Source organism: Pleurodeles waltl, chromosome 6 (assembly GCF_031143425.1).
Source record: "Pleurodeles waltl isolate 20211129_DDA chromosome 6, aPleWal1.hap1.20221129, whole genome shotgun sequence".
Lineage (NCBI taxonomy): Eukaryota > Metazoa > Chordata > Amphibia > Caudata > Salamandridae > Pleurodeles > Pleurodeles waltl.
In genome coordinates, this window is record NC_090445.1 from 1,680,119,206 (window position 1) to 1,680,143,262 (window position 24,057).

At 44.8% G+C, this 24,057-nt stretch overlaps 1 protein-coding gene across 4 annotated transcripts in view; it reads right to left on the bottom strand.

The window, feature by feature from the left end:
* The window catches only part of DENND1A (DENN domain containing 1A), a 1,115,636-nt gene extending 1,091,852 nt beyond the window's left edge, over positions 1-23,784 (bottom strand). For all 4 annotated transcript variants that reach the window (XM_069241713.1, XM_069241711.1, XM_069241712.1 and 1 more), the window contains exon 1: positions 23,550-23,784. In XM_069241713.1, the coding sequence (XP_069097814.1) occupies positions 23,550-23,566 (17 nt within the window). In that variant the 5' untranslated portion in view covers positions 23,567-23,784. The remainder of the gene's footprint in view (positions 1-23,549) is intronic.
* Positions 23,785-24,057: the final 273 nt, after the last annotated feature.

The following is a 24,057-nucleotide window of genomic DNA, read 5'->3' on the forward strand; positions in this document are numbered from 1 at the left end:
ATCCTTCTTACAACTTTTTGGGGGGGTTGCATATTGCTTTGCCAACTGTATTTTGGTACATATTTGTAATTTTAAAACTATTGAGCGATTGGCTTTGGCTCTGCCCGAATGCTAATTTCCATAACGGCAGATTTTGATTGGGCAGAATTTGCGTGTTTCTGCAGAAAAAAAAGTGTCTGTCTTTCACTTCTTGCCTTAAGGGAAAGCTTATTTTCAATGCAGATGGACTGAGTTGGTTATGGTGACGAGCCATTGATCAAGGCCTGATTCGTGTAATATGAAATCTTCCATTACACTTATTTACTGGGAAAAACATGTGCTAATGCTAATAAGTCATTAAGGGTGGATTGCCATTACTCTGTGTTAAAGCCTATGAGTAGGTGTTTCCCAAAAAGGAATCTCACAGATTATCAGAGTTGAGAAAGGTTTTAGTGTTGGTTACCTCAAGTGACAACCCCTCGGCATCAAAGATTTGCATTTTAAGAGGTCTTGATATGTTTTAGGCACAGTCGTACCTTGTTTTTCCAAGAGTAACTTTGTGTATATTGGTAGCATCATGATTACATAACAATAGCTGCTTTTTGGGAGAATTTATGCAGACTCCAGTAAGCCTGAGTTGTTTATGATGAGAAGCCAGTGATAAAGGCGATAGGCTAAAATACGTCTTTAAGAAACGTTCTGTCCGATGCCATGGCTCAGATATATTTATTATAAAAGGTTGCAACTAAGGCGGTAAGGCTGACGAAAATATTGTGAAAAGTGTTTGATGAAGTAAATAGCAATTTAAGGGTCGGTTGCAATTACACTGCGTAAAGGACTGTAGCCAGATATTTTGTTACCATTGTAGGCAACAATGCTTAGGTTATACATGAAAACAATGAGATATTCTGGGATTTCTATTTCTCTAATGATATGCCGTAATTTGACATGTTCAACACAACCAATGGCCTTGCAGTAGTCTACACAACACTTTAATTTCCCCTTGGTTTGCCTTGTTCTTTTTAATTATGCAGTGGGTGTCATGTCTCTAGCTCCCGACAGATTGTACATTCAGTAGTTTCTTTCCATGTAGTTGGCCAACCTGCTTTGAATCATCCTCGACATCATCTTGCTTGTGTGTGAAACTGGACAAATTGTATAGTAGTTTGCGCAGCCTTGGCCGTCACCTTCCTTTGGTACTGGAAAGTAGGGGTGCACAAGGCTCCAATGCTCCCCCCCCACCCCGCATTCAGTGAATGTGGCCTTCTCCTGGCGAAACACGGTGCAGACTTTGCGAAAGGGCTAAATTAACGAGGGCGCTCCTCGTTGCATCATCACGACAGAGATCACTACAGCAGCAGCCATCTTGTATATGGAAACACTAAATGTAGCCAATAAGGGGGTGCACCACCGTTGTATTCTTCCCTCTGCACTCTGCCTATGCTGCAATCACCAACAAGTCAATGTCCTTGGTCCCTGGTGCCAGACCAGCTTGACACACCTGACTCAGTAGGTTGATGGTGCAGGGCATCTTGTGGCACACCACCCGATGGCACAGCTGAAGCGATTAAACTATATTGTAGGTGAACTAACATAGCTGCTGCCCAGTCAAAAGCTTGATCATCATGTGGGTGTTGCTAAAGACGCGTTCTTCGTAGCCTATCTTAAAGCCCTATTTTGATGATCATATAAGGCCCGGCACTGTCAAACAATAGTTCAAAGCAGGGTCTAGATACTAATTAGGATATTCATACTTAACTTGCCAAGTGGTTTGAAACCCTAAGATGAAGACTCATGAAAGTTGGTCTGTATCATGAAATGTGGTACCTCTCTTACCCTCCCCCCCAGGCAAACACCCTTTACTTCCAAAACTGGAAGTTTCAACATCAGCATCTGTACGCAGCCACCAGCCTATGTCGAATATGCAACTCTGACATATATATTTACAGTGATTTGTGCATGTAAGTAAGGTAAATGTTACAACAACAACAACAAAAAACAAAAAACAACGAAGCAGACGTGGAGGCTTTAACAACAATATACTGAAGGGAGAGTTGGCCAAAAGGATGCAGCAGTAGAACCGGCGAGCCGGGTGATGCAGCACGTGACGAGCCAGTGGCAGAAAAACAAGCGTTTTCTCTCATTCTGATGGACTTGGGGTGTATTTTCCCATCAAATACTGCAGAGTTATGAAAAGCAGACCTGCAGCATCGGTCAATGTCCTCCTTCCCAGGAGCTTGATGGCCCATGCATCCTGAACGTGCCAATGTAGGTTGTAATATTAAACTTTGCGTGCATAAATCCTTTGACTTGTAGCTTAGCATTTCAAATAACAAGCACAGGTTGCCTCTTTCCTTACTTATTGTCCCAGTGAGCACTTGCATCGTTTTCTTACTGTGTTAATTAGAAATTAAAAGTCACAGTCGTGGGCAAAATGCACTTTTCCCCATGGTGGCGAAAGTACTTCGACCTTAACATTAACAGACGAAAACATGAAAAGAGGGCTTCTCCATCAACAGACTAGCTTTTGTTGCTTAGTATCCTAATCGGTCTGTCGTGCCGCTCCTCATTGTGACATCACATTGTGTTGCAGCTGGTGGCACGTGCCGCTCCTCACTGTGACATCATACTGTGTTGCAGCTGGTGGCACGTGCCGCTCCTCATTGTGACGACATGTTGTGATGTAGCTGGTGGCACGTGCCGCTCCTCATTGTGACATCACATTGTGTTGCAGCTGGTGGCACGTGCCGCTCCTCACTGTGACATCATACTGTGTTGCAGCTGGTGGCACGTGCCGCTCCTCATTGTGATATCATACTGTGTTGCAGCTGGGGCAAAATGTCTCTCAGCAGAAGCAGCAACAAAGCCTGCACTGGCCGGGACAATACTCAACTGATATCCGTCACAACAGGAAGAGACAATCACCGGTCATATTATGTTATACTACTGGCACGTGTATAGCGCTCAGTCTGCGGTTAGTAAGGTCTTGCCGCTGTGTCAGTTTCTCAGTGGGTACCTGGGGTTTCCATCACTGACCAGAACCTGTGAGGGCCTGTGAAGATGTGTTTTGGGTGTGGTCCGCCTCTGGTTGTTGACAGTGACACGTTCAATGAGCTGCACATGTGTACATTTCCTGTTGGAGAGATATTTCAAATAACAAATAGGGTATTAAGGAACGGCTGAGACGAGACATCTCTTAGGACAATACCATGCACTTTGCCCAGCGATTAGAGGTGTTGATGGCTTTAGGGCATCTTGGAGCTGCAGTGATGTGTACGAGATGCTCTGTTAATGTGCTCTTGTGCATGTTTTGTGTGCTGGTCTTGGTGCCCATTTGGGTTGCGAGTAAAGTGACAACCAACTATGTGATATGTCAGCAAAGCCCTGCAGCCCTTGTGGTGCAGGTTGGCCACCAGCCCTCCGATGGGTCCTCAACTCTTGACGGGGGAGGGCTTTGTTCTACCCAAGGCATATCTGTAGGCTATGGGAGACTCAGGGGCCCCTCATCATATTCTGGAGGGGGGGACCCCCATCTTTTTGGAATAAGCCACTGTATGTCGGTGCTGTGGCGTATGTATCTGAGGTAATCTGTTCCATGTGTACCATTGGATTTTTTGTGCATACGGTTGACTGTTTGGCAAGAATTTTTGCTTATAGGCAGCTATATAAGAAAAAAATTAAGCTTTGCGTATTTAGATTTAAAAAATGTGTTTACAGTAGGACCAGTAATCCATATAGTGGCTTGAGAAGAACTTATACATCATTTTAAAGGCATTAAAACGGCAAAACGTGATGGACGAAACGCTTGCAAAAATCTTAGCCACTGGCAACCACTCAAGGTTACATTCCAATCCAGTTTTTGTTCACTCTGCCAGTTCAGAGGGGTATTACCCATATGCAAATCAGTCTTCGTCCTGCTCCAATAGGAATAGTCCATCCAGAACTGCAAGGCCTTGGCCTCCATTAATGAGAACACAAGCAACTCCCATATGGGTTCATGTTTGTTTGGCCTCATCAGTGGGGTGCAGTCTGGACAATATGGCCCATCGAGCATGGCACCTCCATCACTTTATTCTTTTTCTGAGACACCCTACGTGCCACAGGTATACCGTGGGCCCCGTATTCACTGTGACAAAGGACTCAACTGCACCTCACGGATGAGCCCATATAAGGTAGTAATACATCTTGGTGGCCTGTCTTTCCATCTAGAGGGGACCTGGCCTGCTCGACTGGTTCTTGCTGGACTGTTCTTATAGTAGTAGCTGGACCAGGTCCTATTTGGACTTGGCTGTCCTTTTCTGGGGTATCATAGTGGGCTACAAATCATGGACTGAAATGTGCCCTTGAGTAATTGCCAGCAGCTGACATTAACTCAAGCATTCCACTCATCACTTTTGTGTTTCTGTACTCTCTAAAGGTAAGCATACTATCCTGGGCTACACAATTACACCAAAGACTGATAACAAATGAACACTACAAAGTCGAGAACGGAGGTAAGATGCCGTGCTCCGCCCTACGTTCAGTACAAAAACCGCCTTCAAAAAAAGACTTTTTCCAGTGACTGGAAGTTGAGCATGGTTGCTGCAGGCAGCCTAGGTGTAACTAAGGCCTAAACCCTGCAACGGTGCAGCGTTCAACCAGGGGTAATGCAGGAAAACTATTGCCAACGTCATTATCTCATGAGAAGACCCTGGCCACATACGTTTTTTACATGACAGAAAATCAGCAGCACGGGTGCAACGGACTTGCTAGCTTTGTTCATCCCCCTGCACTATCAACAAGTCTGGGAGTGTCCCCCTGTCAGCGTGCAATGGATTTACTCCTACCCTTGACCGAAGTAAATCTCTGACATTGTTGTGGGATGTGATCGGAGATACGTTTGTGAACACCAAGGAATACAGAAGCATATGGGAGTTCACAACCTCACATGGCATTTGCATCCATGTCTTAATTAGGAGCGTGGTTTGCACTTCTATGTAGGGCTATTTCCGGGTGTAATCGAGGGTTCCACTCCCAACTAGTTTCCAGAATCTGGATATTCAAGGAGAATTTGGGGAAATCCACAGAACTGAAAAGGATCAAACACATGGAAACACTGCGCGTGGCTTCCGCATGCAAGACGGTGGGAACTGCTGTCTAGACAGCAGATGGGGAACAACTAACGGAGACCAAAATAAGGGCTGAAAACAGAGCGGTGGCCCCTACAGTAAGCATTTAACGCGCGAATACTTCATGACAGCTTTCTTTTGTTCAGCTCGCTGAGCTCAAACCGAAATTTCTGTCCTCAGACATGATTTAAGAAGAGTTAATTGTACCACTGCTGGAGAAACGGGTACACAGCCGACCATTTCAGAACGAAGCATGGTTTGTGGGTCATACTGCTCTCAGGGCCCGGTGTTACTCATTTCCTGTGCTGCGTAGGAGTCTTTTCAAATTGGTAGGTTAAGACGTCCACCAGACGGCTTAATATTACTACTGGTCTGCTTCACATCGTGGGGGCAGGAACACAACAAAAAACGCTGCGACGCGTAAGTTTTTCACTTTTGTGGGCTCACACTGAACCACTCACTATTGGATTCCAGGGGCCCTGGCTAAGCAATATGCAAAAATATAGACACAGGGATACTTCAAACAAATCCACAAATTAAAAAGATTTATTTTTTAATTTATTTCACAAAAATATGCAAAATTCGAGAGTTTAATTGGAAGGTTGTACTAAGGTTGAGTTCATGAAAAAAAGCAGTCGGAAATTGCGCACCTGATTTTGCAAACTATGAACTAATAAGTCAGTTCATAAATTGGGGAATCGTACGTGGGTCGCAGAACGATCTGCCTAATTAATATTTTTTAGCCAGGTCGCAGTGTGCGATCCCCTTTGATTGCTATAATCACAAGCAAGGGGACTTGAAATGGACAGCAGATCACCGTCCCAGTGACTGCATTTTCGGATGGAATTTTTTTTACTTAAAGGTGCAGGGCTTCCTTTAAGGAAACCGGGCTAATAAAAAAAAATAAAAAAAAAGCGACCATCTGAAAATCAGTTTTCACTCTAACTTGCGAGGCGATAACTGATCTTTGGTTTGCAAGAAGAACTGCAGTCGTGAACCATTGCTACACACCTTACAGAATCGCAAATTGAAAGGAATGTCTAAAAGATGCCCCTTCCAAATTGCGATTCAGAACACATTTTCAAATTGCAAAATGGGGTGAATACATTGGAAAAAGCGATTTTGCTATCCCAAACTTTGTGATTTTTCGGCTTGCGCGGTTTGAGACCTCAAAATCTCTTTGAACGCATTAACCTTAGTTTAATTCCTAAAAAAACGAACTCTATGATTTTGACTCTTTGCTCCTTTAGGGTTCTATGAACAATTTCTACATTTCTTAGGGTTCTACAGTTGCAATAACCAACTCGACATGGAGCGTGAGGCAGCATCCCGCCAAAATTCCTGAAAGGTCGCATAGCTGCCAAGCGGCTCAGGTAATGTGCCACCTATGCAGTCATCCAGGCATCTCAGCAGACATCACAACGTATATTCAGTCGTCCAGGCATCTCAGCAGACACCACAACGTATATACAGTCGTCCAGGCATCTCAGCAGACATCACGACGTATATTGAGTCGTCCAGGCATCTCAGCAGACATCACAACGTATATTGAGTCGTCCAGGCATCTCAGCAGACATCACAACGTATATCCAGCAGACATCACAACGTATATTCAGTCGTCCAGGCATCTCAGCAGACATCACGACGTATATCCAGTCGTCCAGGCATCTCAGCAGACATCACAACGTATATTCAGTAGTCCAGGCATCTCAGCAGACATCACAACGTGTCGACCAGGCATCCAAGCAGACATCACAACGTGTCGACCAGGCATCCAAGCAGACATCACAACGTGTCGACCAGGCATCAAAGCAGACATCACAACGTATCCTGGGATTTTTAGTTTTGTTTTTAACAATGTAGGTATATGCTCAAATATCCCAGAATGTGTTTATCTGAAGCCGGGTTGAAGCAAGCATCTCCACCTTGGGTCACTTGATGAGTTAAACTTTTTCCACATGGTGCAAGTCTCCTCGACTCCGACAATTCAGATCTTCCAACTCACTTATACATGCCTAAATATTCTTTTCACACAGAGGTTGCTATGAATGAGTGACTTACTTCTACAGTACTCCTGCATTACACCAGTCCTTTTCCTGCAGTGCAGTCCTAAGCCAGGAGTGTTTGTGTTCTTTCTTTTCCATTCAATAGTTTGTAAATTTGTTGATTTAAGTAGGAGAGTATTCTAGAGTGTGTTGATGTCTGGGCCATCCGAAGCACAGAATTTGTTGGGTTTGTTGCTTTTGTTCACTTATTTATTGATTTAGAAGGCACATTTAAAAAAACCTGGACATCCCTATGCGCCAGTGGAACATTATAGGATTAAAATTGACAGTCACAGGTGACAAAAAGCTGCCTGAAGTTGGGGCTAGAACATATTCCTACAAAGCCAAGTAGAAACACACCAAAAAGGAGCAGTATGGTCACAGCAAGGAGAGAATTCAAAACGTTTTGATCAAGACAAGTAAGAATGAAAACAAGAAGGGAGTCGAAGGAGGTTGAGGACAAGAATTAGGAATTTGGTTGCTAAGCAAGGTTTGAAAGTAGAAGGTGGTGGGAGATTTATTGATGATGCAAAGAAAGAAAATGTTATCTTGGGGAATAAGAAACATCTAAGAAAATCAAGATAAATCCAAGTTCGAACAATAGAAGTTTGACCCGGAGATAAATAGAAGAACCATTGATCCGCTTCAGAGGATGAAGTGCATATGAAGGGAGTCAGTTGAAAAATACAGACTCTGGCAGAGTGCTAGAACACAAAGAAACAAGCATTTGCAATGCAATGGGTCTCGCATTTGTTTGAGTTAGAGCTATTAGCGTTGTAAATTCCTAACTGGACTTTTCTTGCCACTTAAATTGAAAATGAAAAGTAAAACAGTTGACATGAGCAAGCCAATTCAAAGCGCCATGGCCGCCATGAGCGTGAAGGACAGACACAAAAGGAAAAAGAAGTTCACCCGCAGTTAAACGTATCGGCAAATGTGCAATTATCAACGTAACAGGGTCAATGTCCAAGTTGGTAATAAAATTGTCCCAAGAAGGGACAAACGTAAAGCATTTACCAATGATGATAAAGGATTTTTGAAGGCAAGCCCACAAACGAGTGATAGTGATGGGCGTGGTTAAAAGCCCACAGACTGATTACAACATGTCAGAGCGCTTGCGCACTCGACCCAAAACACTGCCGGTAAAAAAAATGAGCAGTGGAAGGACATAAGTAATGAGTACATGCTCCAAGGGAGGGACAAACAAATGAAGATGATGGAAGCTTGTTGATAGTTGTTCAAGAAGAAGCAAGCCAATGAGGGTGACAGTGAAGCCAATCAATGGTAAGCAGTGGGTGTCATCTAAGATCACTTTTCAAAAAGAAAAAGTCTGAAAGACTTGCGGCAATCACTGCCTAGATAGGACCTAAAAAGACAGTGTCAAAGCTGTCCCACTGAGGACTGGTGAATGAGTACCTCAATCATTGTTAATGATGTGACCAGACCCCTTTATCTCTGTTTATAGAGTGGAGGCCGACTTTCCATGGGTGGGGTTGAGTGTGGGTCTGGGGTGGGAGAGTGTGTGTACCGGAGTAATAGAGGACTGTGCATTTTGTTTCGGAGACCCTTGGCCTGTTATAATGCACAAGATGCAGGTGACGTTGTTTTCCCAGGCAGTGGAAGTGTATTAATTACATTCCCGAAGCTGGAGGGAGGAGACCTACTCACTGAAGTGGGGAAAGTGCGAAAAGAGGAAACAAAGTTCTTCTAGAAATTCAATTCTGTCCTCCTGCAGAGAGCACCTTCCGAGCAGTCTTCACAAGCACTGCCACGTGGTAGATGGTGGGGGTGAACGGTGGGACTGCAGTCTCTCTTGTTCAGGGTCAGAAGGGTCCTTTCGGCGAGGCCTGTCCTTTGTCCCTTTCACTATCACTCTTCATTGCGGCTTTTGACACCCAGATGCAGAAAGCCCAACTTTGGGGTCCCCATGCGGGAGACTGCCCTGCTGTGAGGAGCATCGCTCTTCACAAAGGTTGCGTCTGAAGAACAACCTGGAGAGGACTCTTGAAAGAAGGTTATCCCAAAACTGGTTGTGAAAATGTAGACAAATAATCCACATCCCCTGTCTGCTTTGTCTGTAGAAGCGTGGGAGCCCCCGATTCACATCTTCCATATTCAAGTCTTCTTTGACCAAGGAAGGGAGAGCCCTCAGAGGACTGCGTTGGAACCAGAGCCTGAGTTGGCATGACAGCCAACTTCCCAGTGGTAAAGTGGCATCACCTCGAGTCTTCCCTGGAGCGACCCCTCTTAGCACAAGTGCCTGTAAGGTAACCGGCTGCGGAGAGAGAGAGGAGCATGCCAACCCTGCAAATGGTGGTGAGAGGGGCCATCAGACCAGGCTGAGTTGAAGGCAGTGGCTGGACTGCAGCCATAATACACCTCTCTCAAATCCCCTTTTTTTTTTACCTTCCTTCAGTTTTCTTCTGGAACAGCCAGTCATGCAATGAGAGACTACTCTGGGATCCAACAGCAAAGCCCTGGCCCAGATGTCACAGATCAAGGCTAAAAACCCTCTGCACACAGATGAAGGAAATGTGAAATTACGTGTGAGGTCACGCGCAGGGCACTGGGGAGAGGTATGCTTGCACTGCTCACCATGACTGCCAAAGTGTAGCATTTCTTTTTAAAAGTTTTGTTTCGTACCCACAATGTCACTTCAACTAAGGTTTTTCAGGGGAATGTGTTTTTTTTTTTTTTTTAACAACAAAGGGTATTTTCGCATCTGAATAATTCCTTTTCAACAACGTTTTTCAATGAACTAAAATACAGACAGATATAATCATAAATATATTTAAATGTATATACACCTGCAGGAAAAGGGGAAAGGTGTCCAGGATAGCAATATCAACATTTCTGAAGGGCACGAGGAGTGGAGGAAATATTTCTGCAGCACAAAAGTACCTCAGAGGCTAGGATATGAGACTGGAGGGTGGATCTGTGGTAGTAGGTGAAAGTGGGATCTAATGGAATTAGTAGGTAGCATCAACTTTGAAGATCTGGTGGAGACAACGTCAGCAAAGTTATTCAGAAGGTCCTAGGGCAGGCACAGGAGCAGAACCGGGAAACGCAAGGGCTCAGCAGCTGGAGGTGTAGGTCTGTGTGTACAGTACACAAGTGAGTTTTTAAACCGGATGAGTCTACCAGTCCAGTGCTTCTTCAACATCAAGTTCTGTGATTCAACCAACTCGTCTTTCCTTTAACGCGCTTCTTCTGGTGGAGGCAGCTACTGGTCTGTAGCTGGGCAGGGCAGGGAAACACCAAGCATAGGTCTCAACACAGCTCCTTTCCATTCCCATCTTGAAATAGTACCGTCCTTTCCACTCGTGAAAGCGTACATTAAGAAGCATGAGGCTGAATTCCCACAGCGTGTGAGCAACACACTCTTGGGAACATCTCAGTCAATGAGCAACGTGAGCTATGAGCAAGCAGCACGTTAAAGGAACCCGATCCATGGGTATCGCTAGTCACCAGCTCAGCCATAGAGAGGTCAGGTGGAAATGAGTCGCCTGGTTAGTCACCAAACGTAAGGGGACCAGAATCGTGAGGCCATGGGAAGCTCCCATACTACGGCACAGATGCAATCAACTATTTCAGTAGAGGCTGAGCGTGAAACAGCGCTCAGGTAGCCACACCTTCAATTGAACAAAAAAATCTGGCAAGGGTTATCTATAAAAATATTTCCAAACAAATCCTACCTGCATTTTTTTTCTTGAACATGATACCATTCAGAACAGATAACCTATGACAGTGCCCTGTTTCACAATCAGAACATCCAGATATATCAACATTTCAGGATCTGCGGTAACTCAACCACATAGAATTGTATCCACCGCAAACACTTCCAGGTAGTCATTGCACAAGAAACAATCCTAAAATATTTACACAAGATATATGGGGCTGCAAAGCACTTTGTTTTACAATAATTCAGTCACATTAAGGAGAGGAAGTAAGCATTTAACCACTTAGCATAAAAGTGCTCACTCACACCATTCCCATATGGATAGTGTACCCCACACAGCTGTATATATTCACAAGTTCCATTTATGTGTCTTATTGTACACTGGTGGTTTCCAGTGTGTCTTTATGGTTAGTCCATAGTTTGTAATGAAAATGCAGTTTTGATCTCTTAATAACTTTTGTGCTATTCAACGAATCTTCACAAAACTTTCTAATACAAAACAGTTTATTCGATTTGGGTTCGAATATTTTGTGCAGATACATCATCTTGTGGTGGCCCAAAAAAAGAGAGGTGGTGAATAAAGAAGTTTTAAACATATTTATTCCAAAGGGTGCGTTTGTCTTAATTTCAGAACAAGCATGTGCAATGCAACAGGTCTCGAATTTGTGAGAGCTAGAGCTATTGGCGTTGTAAATGACAATGGGGGTTATTCTAACTTTGGAGGAGTGTTAATCCGTCCCAAAAGTGACGGTAAAGTGACGGATATACCACCAGCCGTATTACGAGTTCCATAGGATATAATGGACTCGTAATACGGCTGGTGGTAAATCCGTCACTTTTCCGTCACTTTTGGGACGGATTAACACCTCCAAAGTTAGAATAATCCCCAATGTCTTTTACCTATATATTTTTATTTGGAGTGTAGTGGAAGTATGTCAGGTGTGACAGCAACCCTCCCAGGCCTATGGCTGCAGAAAAGGGGACACAACAAGGCTGCCATCTTGGGAGTGTATTTGCCTCATCCTTACAGACTGGCTGTGATACCCTAAAAAATGCAACCCTTTCTAGTTTGTTTACCTAAATTTTTATAGCGCCAAACAAGCCACGAAGAGGCACCTTCGTGACATATAACCCAGAGAATAAGAGGGTCAATAGAGTTAGGAGCAAAGAAAAGGAGGCAGCCATATATTTCTGTGTGTTAAACTTTTAAAGGAATTATTCCTCTACCTTGGCAATGCCAGCCTAACTTTTTAAAACACTGACTGTATACAAGAAGAGGCAGCTTAACTGCAAATTAATTATGCGATTTTAAGAATGGCACCTGCTTTGCAATGCTATGAAATGGCAGAACGAAGCGCTGTATTAAAAAAAAAAGATGAGTTATTCCCTGACTGCCCCAACACCCACCAGACAAAGAACCTTATGGGAGACGATGTGGTGTAAGGTCTAGTGCTGCTGACCTTGGAGTTGGGGAACACTATTCGAGTCTCGTCGCCGGTTCAACATGTTATGATTCTGGGCAAATAACTTAATCTCCCTTTGCTACCAAAAATGAATGTGTTCTTGTGCAATGTAGCCGGAGCTCATGTAAAGCGCTGTAATAACTTCGTATTGAGTTCACGCTAATTGAACTCTATTTGAAGAGGCCCAATTTACATCCACCGGCTAGATGTTTTTTGCTATCAAGCTTGAGGCCGTGAAGTGCTTGGGTCTGGAGTCACAAATCCTTTTCCATCATTTTGGAGAAAACAACTATTGCCATCTTCTTGCCTAGAACAAACCTATGTGCTTGGTTGGTGACCCTCTGGAGGTTATCAAGAGCACGTGCTTGGGGAGAGGATGTGGCGTAAGGGCCAGCGCTGCTGACTTTGGAGCTGGAAAACACGGTTCGAGTCTCAGTGCCGGCTCAACATCCTGTGATTCTGGACAAATCGCTAAATCTCCTCTTGCTACCCAAAATAAATGTGTTCTTTAGTACTGTAACCGGGGCTCATATAAAGTGCAGTAATACCTTTGTATCAAGTTTGGGCTATATAAAACTGCAAAACAAATAAATGAAGTGCTCCAATACCTTTGTGTTGAGTTTGTGCTACATAAAACTGCAAAAAATAAATAAATAATAATAATAATTGAAAAGACCCAGCAGACATCACAAAGAAAAAGCAAGATGCCTGAAACCAAGAAAGATGATGCAACAACATACCGCCATGCGCGAAGCAGCGAGGCAAAAGTAAAAATAATGCACCAACACGAAGCTATCTGGACGATCGTGCAATAATCCATGTAAAAGGGTCAGTCTCAAAAGGTGGGAAAAAAGAGCCTCAAGGCAGGACAAACACAAAGCATTTACCAATGACATCAAGGGATTTTTGAAAGGGAGACCCAGGAATGTATGAAATAGATGGGTGCGGTTACAGCCCACAGGATAGATTACAACAGGTTGAAAAGCAGCACTTGTGCGCTGCTATGCTTGAACTAAAAAACTGTTGAACGCAAAAACACGTAACTTGGCATGAAAGTAGAACTTTACTCAAGGAAATGTCTTTGCTGAGACTGATGTAAATCAATTCAATAGTTTATTGGTCAGGAGCTCGCTCCCCCACGATCGCAGCACCACCTGCTGCCTCCGTGTCCCTGACCCCTCTGCTGTTGTTAGCGTGTTTGAGGCCCTCCTCCACCCGCAGGCACCCGCCTGCACCTCATTCCTGGTTCCACTCTTTGTGCCTGTATTTTGCCCCTTGTGCGCTCTCCCGCTCTCTCTGAGCCGCTCACCGTTCCCCTGCCGCTGCGTCCCTGCGGCCCGCCCCCCTGGTGCCCCCATTCGCCTCTCCCTCCCGCCTCCCAGCTGCTCCTCCCTCCCTCCTCCCTTCTTAATGGTGGTCGCTGCGCGTCGAGGGTGAGCGACCTCTGACCTACCTTTGGTCAGGAGCTCGCCCCCCCACGATCGCAGCACGACCTTGCTGCCTCTGCGTCCCTGACCCCCGCCCACGCTGCTGTTCCCGTGTTCGAGGCCCTCCTCCACCCGCAGGCTCCTGCCTGCGCCTCATCCCTGGTGTCTAGTGGGCTTCAGGTAAGCGTTACTAGACTTCTGCATTGGTTCATTTTGTTTTTTGTGCTCTGTTTTTATTGCGCTGTTTCCATCTGTTTTGTTCCACTCTTTGTGCCTGTATTTTGCCACTTGTTTTTTACTGTGCCATTTCCTCTGTTTTGTTCCACTCTTTGTGCCTGTATTTTGCCCCTTGTTTTTATTGTGCCATTTACTCTGTTTGGTTCCACTCTTTGTGCCTGTATTTTGCCCCTTGTGCGCTCCGGCTCTCTCTGAGCCGCTCACTGTTCCCCTGCCGCTGCGTCCCTGCGGCCCCACCCCCACGCGCCCCCATTCGCCTCTCCCTCCCGCCTCCCAGCTGCTCCTCCCTCCCTCCTCCCTTCTTAATGGAGATCGCTGCGCGTCGAGGGTGAGCAACCTCTGACCTACCTTTGGTCAGGAGCTCGCCCCCCCATGATCGCAGCACCACCTTGCTGCCTCCGTGTCCCTGACCCCCGCTGCTGTTTGTGTGTTCGAGGCCCTCCTCCACCCACAGACACCCACCCGCCTGCGCCTCATCCCTGGTGTCTAGTGGGCTTCTGGTAAGCGTCGCTAAACTTCTGCATTGGTTCATTTTGCTTTTTGTGCTCTGTTTTTATTGCGCTGTTTCCATCTGTTTTGTTCCACTCTTTGTGCCTGTATTTTGCCACTTGTTTTTTACTGTGCCATTTCCTCTGTCTGGTTCCACTCTTTGTGCCTGTATTTTGCCCATTGTGAGCTCCCCCGCTCCGGCTCTCTCTGAGCCGCTCACCGCTCCCCTGCCGCTGCGTCCCTGCGGCCCCACCCCCCTCGCATCCCCATTCGCCTCTCCCTCACGCCTCCCAGCTGCTCCTCCCTCCCTCCTCCCTTCTTAATGGCGGTCGCTGCATGTCGGCGCAGCAGATGCGCGCAGCAGGTGCGCCGCTAGCGTACCTGAGGCAAGCCCGTGGACCTTTCTGCCGCATTCGACAGTCTGCCACCGCACCCTGATAGCTCGCCTCTTCAAAGCCGGAATACAAGACAAAGCCCTCGACTGGATCGCTTCCTTCCTCCACGGCCGAACCCAAAGTGTACGCCTCCCCCTTCTGATCCAAAGCCACTGACATCATCTGCGGCATTCCCCAGGGTTCCTCCCTCAGCCCTAAACTGTTCAATATCTAGATGGCCCCCCTCTCACAAATGGCCTGCAAATACGACCTCAACATCATCTCCTTCGCCGATGACACACAGCTCATCCTCTCCCTCACCAAAGACCCGCACACCGCCAAAACCAACCTCTACGAGGGCATGAAGGCCATCGCCGAATGGATGAGGAACAGCCGGCTGAAGCTAAATTCGGACAAGACAGAGGTCCTCATCCTCAGACCCACCCACCCCCTCAGCCTGGGACAACTCATGGTTTCCGACCACACTGGGAACCCCTCCAACTCCCACCAACCATGCACGCAATCTAGGATTCATCCTCGACTCCTCCCTCTCCATGTCCAAACAGGTTAACGCAGTCTCCTCCTCCTGCTACAACACCCTCCGCATGCTCGGCAGGATCTACAAGTGGATCCCGACTGAAACAAGAAGAACGTTGACACAGGCCCTCGTCAGCAGCAAGCTAGACTACGGCAACGCACTCTACACAGGCATCCCTGCCAAACACCTACAACGCCTCCAGCGCATCCAAAATGCCTCCCCCCGACTGATCCTCAACGTGCCCTGCCACAACCACATCTCCCACCACCTGAGAGACCTTCACTGGCTCCCCGTAGACAAGAGGATCACTTTCAAGCTACTCACCCACGCACACAAGGCCCTCCACAACACCAGACCTGCCTACCTAAACAGCAGACTCAGCTTCTACACCCCCACCCGCCAGCTCCGCTCCACGAACCTCACCCTGGCTGTCGCCCCCCGCATCCAGCGAAAGACCTCCAGCGGCAGATCCTTCTCCTACCTCGCCGCCAAGACCTGGAACTCCTTCCCGACCCACCTACGCCAGACCCAAGACCTACTCGCATTCAGAAGACTCCTCAAAACTTGGCTCTTCGATCAGTAGCAGCACCCCCTCCCCTCCCCCCCAGTGCCTTGAAACCCTCACGGGTACGGAGTGCGCTTTATAAATTTAATGATTGATTGACTGATTGAGAAATTAGCGTTTAAAATATTTTTGGGTAGGTTTGTACTAGTTTAAGAAAATAGCAATATTTTAACAGTTTGGAAAGGGGAATTTGTGATTATATTATTATATATATATATATATATATATATATATACACACACACACTGTGATATATATATATTTTCACTAAAAAACAATGGTTAACGTAACGTTATAGTGAGGTGTGATAAAAAGAATCTGTTTTTGTTTTGAAAAAAACAAAAAATTACTGAAGAAAAAAACAAAGGTTAAAGTAATATTATAGTTAATTGAATGTCAGTAACAACATTAACGTTGTAAAGTAAAATAAAAATAAAAAACACACACACACAGACACACACACTCACTCACTAGTTATAGTTAGGAAAACTAACTATAACTTGTGCTCCCGCCACACGCTGCTTATGACCTCACATATTACATCACCCATGACATGATCTATGACATAATCTATTACATTAATGATGAGATCTCAATCCCCTAGGTCCTTAAGTGGGTCAGAGAGAGGGTCCATGCAGCCTCCCTCCCCTTTTTGACAAATGTCAGCACCGGAGGCGAGACAAAAGAAGTAAATCGAACTCACTTAGATGATCCAAGGTTATCCTGAAGATCTGGTGTGTATCCGACCCTCCTGGCTTTATCTTGGACACACATCCCTGATGGAGGGGCACATACTTGCCAGCACTTAGTTAAATCTGCAGGGTCAGTGTTTTGAAAGTGATCTATAATAATGAACCGGGCGACCCTTATGAGGGAAATGTCTCCTAGTCCGCTTTGGTGCCCTTCAAGTGTGTGCAGGAAATGTGGTCTCTTGCTATGGAACCAACGAGACCTGAATTGTAGTTGCATCGTTCCCTCTTGATCAAGATGACCCATCCTGGGCCAATCACCTTAGCTATCTGGGCCTCAGTTCTCTTATACATCAAATTCAGGTTGCTTTGAAGCCAGCTAAACTTTTCGAAATAGGGCAAGTACAAAAAAAGCATAGCTTTAAGATTATTCCAGAAGAAGGTCAGAGATTTCTGGGACACGCTGCCTTTTCAGATGCGTAAAAGGTGCTGGAGGTTGCCCTCAGGAGATGCCTTGTTCTCACTGCACTGCTGAAAAGATCTCCGCTTAGAACTCTACACATCTTTTCCCTCTTCGTCAAACTCCGGTTCATAGTTACTTTTTCTATTAAAAACACTTGTATTTAAAATTACAAGACCAGGGCCCACATACATTATCTTATATGAAATCACATGGGTTAATGACGATGTACAGAAGTGATTAACCGATGTGAAAAATGTAGCCAACTAAATAAGCTTGTGTGCATACAACATACTTAAAACATGCATGTTTTCCAATTACAAATTATATGGTTGTGTTTTCAGGAGTAAAACCTGTTTAGTATGTAATCTTCCCACACATTTACAAATCTTTCCTTTTGGATCCCTCTGTAAGGCTTTCACATTTATGTAAGAAAAGAAACCTGCAACTAAGCATCATCTTAATCCTGAATAATGGGAGAGTATTTGACATACAACTCACAACAAGGTAGGTCCCATGCCCTAGTACCCCACCTCATGTGTGCCTTGGAAGCAAATGGTGAACAGTGAAAATGGGATCACTGGATATGGCCTATTAGGGCCTGTGGACCAGAGCTAATCACAGTATATTGCCCACACATGACACAGTACCTCTTACAAAGAGCATCATATGCATTCCATTTCTCCATGCACCACCTCACACATACCCAGTCAAAGTCACATCCCTGTAAATTATATTCATGCACATCCAGTGCCCATTGTGTCATTGGCATCTTACTAAACGTGTACCTCACCTCCCCAAACAACCCCATTGAGGGCACTTTTATATTGAACCTGACCAGTGCTCACTCCCCACAGTTCACACAGCAGACATACTAGATCTAATCACCACAAACAACCTTGATGCCACCTTTATTACAGCAACCTGGTACACATGAATCACTTATACATTTCGGATGTCCTCCTCCCACAGGACTAAAGCATCCAGCACATTGAACGACCTAAACAAGCTAAAAGCAGCATCACAGCGGTCCAGCCATCGTGGTGGGGATGCACGCATCAGTACCAACCCATCTTCAGCCTCTTCGAGTTTACCTCCTGCCACCTTCTTCAGTTGGCCAAATAGTATACCATGTAATTTCCCACTTGGAAAAAATGCTGCCTTCAAATCACCAAATGTAAGCATCTTCATTGCATCCTCAAAGAACTACATGTACTAGATCTTTTTTGGGGATTTCAGGCTTCCCAACGATGGATCCACCAGAGCCACAAATGATGAACCTTTCAACGTATGCTTAACTCATCGCACTGCCTCCCCACAGCAAGGAGAGCATTCTGGCTACTGTGAGCACCTCTATAACCAGCCTAACCAACCCCCACAAAATGGGCCAGACATGCCCCCATATTCTTTCACCAACTGCAAACAAATGTTCTCCTTGACAGCCTGATGTCCCCAGCAGCCACAATTACTTTAGTGCCAGCATTAAAACATTGCCACAGGGCAGATACTCGTGCAGATGGGAGCAAGTGCACAGCTATACTGAAAAAGTGGTGGCGACCACAAATGCACAAAGACCTGATGAATCTAGAGGTCTGCTGCGGGACGTACACAAGAATCATCACAGTGTCAAGTTTCCTGAAGACAACAACCTAGGATGCCACAGATACAAGCAGTCAATTATTCAAGGAGATCGAGCACCGTATAATCCCTATGCCAAACTTTCTACTCTAGCACTTCAAGAAAATCACAGCATACGATAACGTTTTCAAAGACACCATTGACTATATTTGACAGTATGTCAACAATACACCAGGCATCACCACAACAGTTCCACCAAGGAGTGCAGACTAAGTATAACCCTCCTCTCAAGTGGATATTTAATAAGACATCTAATCTCTAATGTCCTCTTCATGTGAAGACAAAGTTGTCCCATCAACGTCATGTAGGAAATCTCAATTTTAGCTTTGATTTCTTTACTCTTGCAACCTTGGACCTCCCCGCAATCCTCATGTGGGTATCCATCCCCTCTCCTCTCTCTGTATGCTTTCACCCTTCTTGCTAAATGCCTTTCCTACATCTGTCAATTCTTCTGCACGACCCACTGTTTGAACCCCATCATGAACTTTGCACCAATGCTGTGGCTGAGGTTTGCTCTACGTAAGTCACACTCACATGGGTTCAGAAGGGTAACAGAAAAGGCCAGTCTCATGTACGTTTCTTCTAATACAAGTCCTTTCCAATCCATGCCCTGGCAGGGCTTATTTATTTTACAAATAAATATAACCATTTCCATTTCACCACATTTGAGAAACTGATCCTGTCTTATGAAAATGTTTCTTCAAGGACATTTGTAAAATAAAAAAAAGTTTTGAAGTAAAAACTTCCATGAAAAAATTATTTTAGACAAATCAATTAGTGAGAGATCTCACTGAATAATTTAAATACCCAATCTGCAAATAAGACTTTAATGAATATTTATCCCCAGTTTTTATGGTGGCAGATAAGGAGTCGTTTGCCACACTTACAGCCAGTCTATCCAAAAACATAAAAATAAATAGCATGGCTGAAATCTGCTTTGGGGTGGCCTACTTTTCATGTATAGCCTGGTTCGCTTACCCCCGGTTACTTCATTAGGTTAAATGGTGGTTCTTGGGGTAACGTGAGACAGAAACTATGGCTCTTCCTCGAAGAAGGGTCCTTGAAGTTTAAGTGAAGGCATAGGATAGGCCGCAACCTGCCAGGAAGTACAACCCTGACAGGATGAAGAATGTACATTGAGTCAGCTCGAGCCCCTCACTCAGTTCAGCCATCCAGAGGGGTGTAAAGGGTCTCAGTGGCTATCAGCTGAACCATTTATACTTGTGTCAATCCCTGCAGATGACAACACACACCTGTCACAGCCTTAAAGAAACCTACACAGACACTTTACAGACACACATTAGGTAGTCTAAGCATTGTTTACAAGCCCTTATACTCACAGCTCCCTTTGATATGATGTACCAAACGCTTTCCTACTGGGGAAATGCATACAAGAAATATGAAAAATAGTAGGTGTAAGTCAATGGGTGGGGAGATTCCTTGTCCTACCCCAACAAAAGGCATCTAAATATATTCCTAAAATATGATAAGAGAGACTTTAATTTCACTTACATTCATGCAACACTGACAAATCCTTGTTATAGCGGGTAATCCAGGATTAATTTGAAGAAGCATGCTGCGTCTCTCACAGTTTTCCATTATATTTATTGTATTCCTTCCGAGACCCATGACGTCTGAAGTGCAACTAAATCTGAACTTCGGGTCTCCAAACTTTAACTTATAGACTTATGAGATTGTCCTCTCAAGCGTACAGGGAATACTTGATTTCTGAAAAGACAAGCAGATGGACTATTCGAGTGCACCATCTCCAGAGCACGTCCTTGCTAGACCATGTCTTCATGCGTCTGCCAGTCCCACCTAGCTGCAACATCACCAAGGGTCATCCTTTACTTTGATGTATGACAGTCGGGCTAGCAGATCACCTGTGGGGTGAACAAGTGGTCAGAGAGCTAATGCCCACCAACAAACTCACATGGGAAGATCTTGCTCCTGGAGCTCAAGAACATATATGCAGACTGCCAGTTAGGGAGGATAATGGAGTAGGTTGGATGGGAATTCCCCTTTATCATTACCCCTAAGTGGTTCATCCCTACTTACCTACTCTTTGGGTAAATGCACTTACTCATTCCCAGTATTTAATGTGGCTGTAAGGCAAAGGGCAGCATCCACCCAAGGCTTACTCAGATGCACCAACCATGTACCGAGCAATGAAGACGGTGCCCAAAGGGCATAAAACAGGAGTGAGAGAAGTATTCTTGGCTATACAGAGGATGGAATCAATAAAGAACTTCACACCGGACGTAGGCCACACTCACGTGTATATGATGCACAATAAACTTACTGCAACAAACCATGTGCTTATACTACTGAGTCCCTAAATACACACTGTATGTCTCTCACAGGCTGCAGAGGACTGCTGCTTTTGTGAGCAGAGGTTTACCTACCTAGCAAGGTGGATCGTAATAGAGGGTGTTGCTACTCTTACGACGCCTCAAGGCACACATGCAGACCCATTAAACTAAGCCTATCAAAAAGTCCAAGGGGCACTGAAAGCTTTTAGTGCAATATACAGGGTAAACATTGCCATAATTTATTGAAAGATGAAGAAATGTGTAAGTATTTTGAAACACACTTTCCAAATTTCCACTAGGTATCCTTTATTCGCTTCTTGGACAGGCATTAACATGCTGTACGCCACTAAGCAGATAGACCCACAGAATCTGGATACGTCTTTCCTTAAGTATGCCCCTGTGACACTACCAACAGCGTCAGACTTTTTCTGTAGGTTGTATCACCCAAAGCTCACTTTTAATCTGTTCTGTTGTTTGTCAGGCGTGTAGGTTCTCTTTTACAATCATCAGCCTCAGCCCATGTTACTCCTCTGGCACCAGGACGCACAGTCCTGCATAAACACCTTTATAGTGGTAAAATGTTAGAATCTTTGTACAAAATCAAAGCCTCTTGTTAATTCAGTGTAAGCACCTGTGACCTACAGCATACATGTATAAGAGAAAGCAACAGTTTTTTGAAAGAGGCACTGAACAGAAACTCAATACAGGGTCCTTATCCTAAGAGGTTCATGGGTGACCTTAATAATTTCATATCCAATCTCTACTCTATGTTTTGGTGCCTGCAAGCGAACAAGGCGTGCAGAAGAAAATAAGAGTCTGCTTACAGTTCTGTAAGATCACACCATTTCATGCTAGGAAATATATTCCTTTTCTGATCGACACATGAACAACATGACACCCACAGGCTTCTTAAAATAGAAGATGACCATGTGGATAAATAAAATGACATTAGGGCCTGTATTGGGAATAGAAAGACTGACCTAACCAAAACTAAAATAAAATGGAAGGAGGACCTAGACTATAGGCCAAGCCCACAGCTATGCAAGCGTGAGGAAGAATAGCCGAAGTGGACAGAAACAACTTAACTCAGTAGATCACAGATATTAGGGGATCCCAAGTAGAGAGATCACAAAAAGATGAGCCCTTTTGTCTGGTCGGATATGGGTTGGTCCCAGTCTCCCTAGATACGTCATGCTTAGAGAGTCCTTTAATTAGTAACCAATGCTTAAGAAACTGGTCAAACTACTCTCTTGAGGAAGTCTTGCAATATTTCCAGTTCCCTAATGTCCCATTTAGATGGCATGATTCATAACACAGCAATTCAAGCATCGCCTGCCTGTAGGATGTGCACATGGGTGGTCTGTTGTCATGCAGTCTGTCTCAAGCTGTAGCTCAATATGGTTGACCTCGCCTTGATTCACATTCTATGATGGATTTCTGTGATGTCACCAATGGGTGAGAAACACTCAGTCTCTCTCTCTGCATGTAACCTTCAATATGGACTTCAGAGGAAGATTCCAGGTTCATGACTTTGAATCTCAGGTCTATACAAAGCCCTCCTAGAATCGTATTTTTAAGTCATCCCAAACAGTTAAGACAGATCACATTTCATTCTGAAAAGCATGAATTTGATTTTAATGTACTTAGAGGCTCAAAAAAAAGAACAAATGTGAAATGCTTAAATCTGGCCATTTTCCAGCTATTTGCATCCCTTGGTACTTGGGTATTGCACTCACAGAAATCTGCATAGTAGAACTGCCAATGTTTAAGGAGTAAAAAAGTGAGCTACATTTTATTTATTCTGAATTTCAGTGTGTACATGGCTAGATTTACCTAGCTCAATGGATGTCTGGAGAACAAACTTTTAAACCAGTCTGGAAGGACACCATTCCCTTGGATATCTGAGGTAAGGGTGAGGCCTATTCCTTAGGAATGTACTTACTGTCGAGGATCATAGACCTTAAAAAGTATTACACCTTAATTTCGAAAGAATAAAGCTGCCACTGTATAGACGGCTCTGTTAGGCATACATGGTTAAATAGTGTCCCTTATATCCGTTTCAAGAGACAAGCCATTTTATTATGTGTACGAAATAAATAGTCGATATTATGATTACCATTGCAGTTTCTGAGTAAGGCACTGCAGGTCTGCTCTGTACAGGTATAAAATATTTTAAAGAAAAAAAAGAGGGCGGAAAAAAGCATGCTAGTAATCAAAACATGCCCGCAAACACAATTACATTACATGGTGTTAGTACAAATGGACCTTATAAATATATAAACAACGCTAGAGGAAGCAGAGCAGAGGGCTGGTGTGTGTCAATCATGGGATGTTTTGTTTCTGAGTTCAATACAGAACGAACAATAACAAACCCTAGAAACAGCCAGGCACGGGAGCAGGCAAATGTTACAGTGTAGCGAGGGTTTGACAAGTGCCCTCTCTGCAACAAGTCCAATGCAGGAGACAGAGGCCTGCATTAGCCCAGATCAGTCAGCGTGCCATGCTTTCACCTGCAGAGCAATGGGAATAGGACCCCGGGCACTTACTTTATCCTGGAGCCCATGTCTGCTCCTCTGGGTGCTGCTGTGGGGCCTCTGGTGCCAGTGTCTCTCCTCTGCCTCTCTCTACACCAGGCTGGCAGAAGCCATGGGCAGCAGTCGTACAGCTACAGACATCTTACACGACTAGACCGCGAACTGGAAACTAGGCGTGGTTGCGGCCATGTTGGATGAGGATAAGCCAGCATACTTCTTTCTCAAGAGCGGAGGCGAGATTTACTACACCAAGCATGGCCACCGCTGAGCCAAGATGGCCATTAGCTAAATCTAAAAATGTTAATGTGTAGTCTAGTGTTTATGACCTGAAATAGCATCAGAGCACTACTGGGAGTTGTAGTCTTTATGCGCACGATTGCGGTCCAGATATAGCGTAAGCGGTTACAAAGGAACTATGTTTCCCAAGATGCCACGCGAAAGCTACCTTGTTTTTAGTTTGTGCCTGACGCATTCACACAAATGTTCTTTCGCAACGGGACGCGCGCTGGTGCTACTGAGA